Source organism: Barbus barbus, assembly GCF_936440315.1.
Source record: "Barbus barbus genome assembly, chromosome: 47".
NCBI classification, from domain to species: domain Eukaryota; kingdom Metazoa; phylum Chordata; class Actinopteri; order Cypriniformes; family Cyprinidae; genus Barbus; species Barbus barbus.
In genome coordinates this window covers 10540745-10544640 of record NC_136725.1, presented here as the reverse complement: position 1 = coordinate 10544640, position 3896 = coordinate 10540745, and the positions used below count along the sequence as shown (strand labels likewise).

Below are 3896 nucleotides of genomic sequence, written 5' to 3'. Positions count from 1 at the left end.
ATTTAATCTATATTTTTTTTCTCTGCCTAAAACATGAGAACACACACACACACACACACAATTAGCACAATTTTTTAAATGTATTGTATAATATTATAAACCTCTAGAAACCACATATAAACCAATGTCAGTTTGTTTATATGTGGCAAAACAACACACAGCCAGACGTTTTATCTGTGTATATATCAGCTCATCTACAAAATTAATATATTTTATAATCTCAAAGCACAAGCAAACTTTACATTACAGTTTACATGTTTTCTGAAGTCTGGCAACATATGCGCAAAATTACATATGCATGGATCCCACCACTAGGCGGCGAAAGCGGGTCAGAGTAGCGGCGCATCTTCATCCGTCACTGCCGCACCTGCGCGGCTTGTAAAACCAGAGCGGAGAGGAGGCGTGAAGTCAGGCTGGGTTGATTATACAAGGAGGTCTGGAAACGGTCCACAAAGGCTTATCCAAACTCAGAGATCCTCTTTTTATTGCTACTATTCCAGGCTAAATACTGGCTCAGAGTTTGCGGTCAGCCGGTGAACAGTAGGCGGCCCAGAGCGCTTCTTCCAGCTGGACAAACAATAGCAATCCCTTTGCTGTCACATCATGAACCCTGAATAGTAAGTCGTGAGAACTATGAACATTTATGACCTCTCATAATTTCCTTTAACCTTTCGTTGGCAGGTCAACCAAATTTCTTATGCAAATTTCCTACGGTCGGCACTAACAACATGGTTGCAGACTACTATGGTTGCTCTGTAAATAGAAGTATGATGTGTGTTTATTTATATATATATATATATATATATATATATTTGTTATTATATTAACATTATCAAATAATTATAAATATAATTATAGTATTTAATATTAGTATTCTATATTTTATATATAAAATGATCATCTCAGAACTGTATTTATTTTGGCTTTTTTCCACAGTGACTACTTATTCAAGCTTCTTCTGATTGGAGATTCTGGTGTTGGAAAATCTTGCATTCTATTGCGGTTTGCAGTAAGTGTTTGTTTTTTTGAACAGCATCTTTAGATATGAATGATCTCTGACTGTGTGTGCTTGAAATATGATTGATTTTCCTTTTCCAGGACGACACCTACACAGAGAGTTTCATCAGCACGATCGGAGTGGATTTCAAGATCCGAACTATTGAGTTGGATGGAAAAACTATTAAACTGCAGATAGTGAGTTTATAGACTTTAGAATTCAGCTTAAGTGTGCCTTTTAATGTGAATCAGCAGTTAAATGAGTCATGTAAACGTTTACAGTGGGACACCGCTGGACAGGAGCGTTTCCGCACGATTACATCTAGCTACTACAGAGGAGCTCATGGGATCATTGTTGTGTATGACGTCACGGATCAGGTTTGTAAAAAAATTCACATCTGTATTTGAAACATGTATGGCTACTGCTTAAAATAAAGGTTTACCTCTCAAATGTAATCAAAACGGCACACATTCTTAAAAGTTTAATGCTGGTGTTTTTTCAGGAATCCTACAACAATGTGAAACAGTGGCTGAAAGAAATCGATCGCTATGCAAGTGAGAATGTCAACAAACTACTTGTAGGAAATAAGTGTGACCTCACTACAAAAAAAGTTGTGGACTACACTACAGCTAAGGTTGGTTGTTAAGGAAATAATGAACTTCCCTTTAAACTAGTTAAAGGAGTAGTTCACTAAAAAAGAAAATTAGCTGAAAATGAACTAACCCTCAGGCCATCCAAGATGTAGATAAGTTTGCTTCTTCATTGGAACAGATTTGGAGAAGTTTAATGTTATATCACTTGCTCAACAGTGAATCCTCTGCTGTGAATGGGTGCCGTCAGAATGAGAGTCCAAACAGTTGATCAAACATCACAATAATCCACAAGTAATCCACATTACTCCGATCCACCAGTTAATGTCTTCTGAAGTGAAAAACTGTTTGTTTGTGAGAAAGATATTTATCAAGATGTTTTAACTTGCTTCTCGACAAAATACCACTTAATAAGCCTTAATAATGCTTCCCCAGGGAAAAAGTCATCTTGTCTGGATAACTTGTGGATTATTGTGATGTTTTTATCAAACTCTCATTCTGGCGGCACCCATTCACTGCAGAGGATCTATTGGGGAGGTAAGCTATGTCATTTTGCCACCAAACACTTTATAGTTATACATTAACTTACATTAACACTATTCTCTACAGGAAGACTATTCTTCTTTCTCCCACACTTTTTTTTTTTCAGGAGTTCGCTGACTCTCTTGGCATCCCTTTCCTTGAGACGAGTGCCAAAAATGCCACAAACGTGGAGCAGGCCTTCATGACCATGGCAGAGGAGATAAAGAAGCGTATGAGACCAGGGGCTTCAGGGGGCTCAGAGAAACCTGATCTTAAAATCGAAAGCACTCCGGTGCAACAGTCAGGCAGCGGGTGCTGTTAGATCACTGTTATGTTTTCTCCGGGGGAGTGATGAGCAGGACTGGACACTGAGGAGTATTGTGTAGAGGTGGCCAATGTGGGTATTAACGACAGACTATATCCTACATGGTGCTCAATAAAGTCTGAAATCATTACTGTTGTTTAAAAAAGCATTCATGGCTCTTCCCACATTTTTGTTGTGTTTGAAAATAAGATTAAAGCACAGGCACACACTGATTCAGGTACTTGCCTGAAAAATTAAGGTGAAAATGTCCAGATCACTGTGTTAATAGCTGTTAACTTTCACATTTGACCCAATCATATGAAAATCCATACACAATGAACTGGGATTTGCAACTCGTTAAAGTGGTGCCTTTTCTTGTTCATGCTTTTAATAAGATCAAGTGGTTGTGTGGTCATTGCTGACATTTAAACATCAGCATGTTAAAGCAGGGACTTGCCAACATTCTCATTTGGAGTTTTACTGTGGTTCTGTGAGAATAAACAATGTTGTTTTGTGTGTATTTATTTGCTTCTACTTTCATTTTGTGTGTGCCTGTGACTGCTGTATTAATGTATATAAAGGGAGCTTAAAAGGATAGTTTATCTGGAAATTAAACTCATTGATGTCATATCGTGTTGCTCCAAATCTGTATGAAATCTTACTTTCGTCATGCAGAATGCAACATATTTTGAAGATGTTTTTATCTCAAATCACTGCTATCCTAAAAAAAAACACTAGATCCCATTGTACAGTCAAAAAAATTTTTTTTTCAAAATATCAGTGAATATTGCATTTCAGAGGCTGTAATTATTACTGAGTCGGTGGGACTGCTAGATAGCTTTTTATGATTAAGTATGATGTGTTAAGAAGGATAACCACCAATTATTTTTCATAGCGTTGCTCATTAAAAAAGTTATAATAAATAATCATTTAAACCTAAATATAATTGTGTGTATAAACATTATTTACTATTCAGTCATTTAAAATTAATTTATTTAAAATTTATTTAGCCAGCCACTTGAAAGACCACCAAAAACTTCACATTGGAGAGAAACCTTACAAGTGTTCACATTGTGGAAAGAGTTTCTCGCAGTTAGGATCTATGAAAAAAACATGAGAGAATTCATACAGGAGTGAAGCCATACATTTGTCCTTCATGTAGGAGAGCCTTCTGTCAGTCACTGCTGAATCATATAAAAAAGCATTGCCCAAAGTTGTCACAGTGAGAAGAATAAATAATGCACAAAAAAAGAAGAAAAAAGAGCAGTTTCACCTAAGTGGACCATACAATAGTGAAGTTTGTGCTTCAAAAAAAGTGGTCAAACAAAGTATTCCTTCAAACTTGTAGTGAAATGCTATAATTTTCTAGCTTTTTTTTTTTGGAGTAGCAAGAACACTAGAACACACTCGTTCAGTATGATTGAAATTAACAACCTTGTGTATCTATATATCACTGTTAAATAAAATACTATTTTGATCTGTT

The 3896-nt window shown here is 36.2% G+C and overlaps 1 protein-coding gene across 2 annotated transcripts; it reads left to right on the top strand.

Moving 5' to 3' along the window:
- Nucleotides 1-331: 331 nt before the first annotated feature.
- Nucleotides 332-3896, top strand: LOC306865565 (ras-related protein Rab-1A-like). 2 transcript variants are annotated; one of them, XR_013783879.1, is made up of 8 exons: nucleotides 332-617; nucleotides 937-1009; nucleotides 1099-1194; nucleotides 1279-1374; nucleotides 1500-1631; nucleotides 1807-1881; nucleotides 2023-2124; nucleotides 2237-2931. XR_013783879.1 is itself a non-coding variant. In XM_079410254.1 (6 exons), exons 1-6 carry the CDS (start codon nucleotides 604-606, stop codon nucleotides 2429-2431), a joined length of 606 nt encoding a protein of 201 aa, XP_079266380.1. In that variant the 5' UTR covers nucleotides 332-603; the 3' UTR covers nucleotides 2432-3896. The 2 variants fall into 2 exon arrangements, 1 of the variants encoding a protein (XP_079266380.1); XM_079410254.1 differs by lacking the exons at nucleotides 1807-1881; nucleotides 2023-2124 and having other exon boundaries at nucleotides 2237-3896.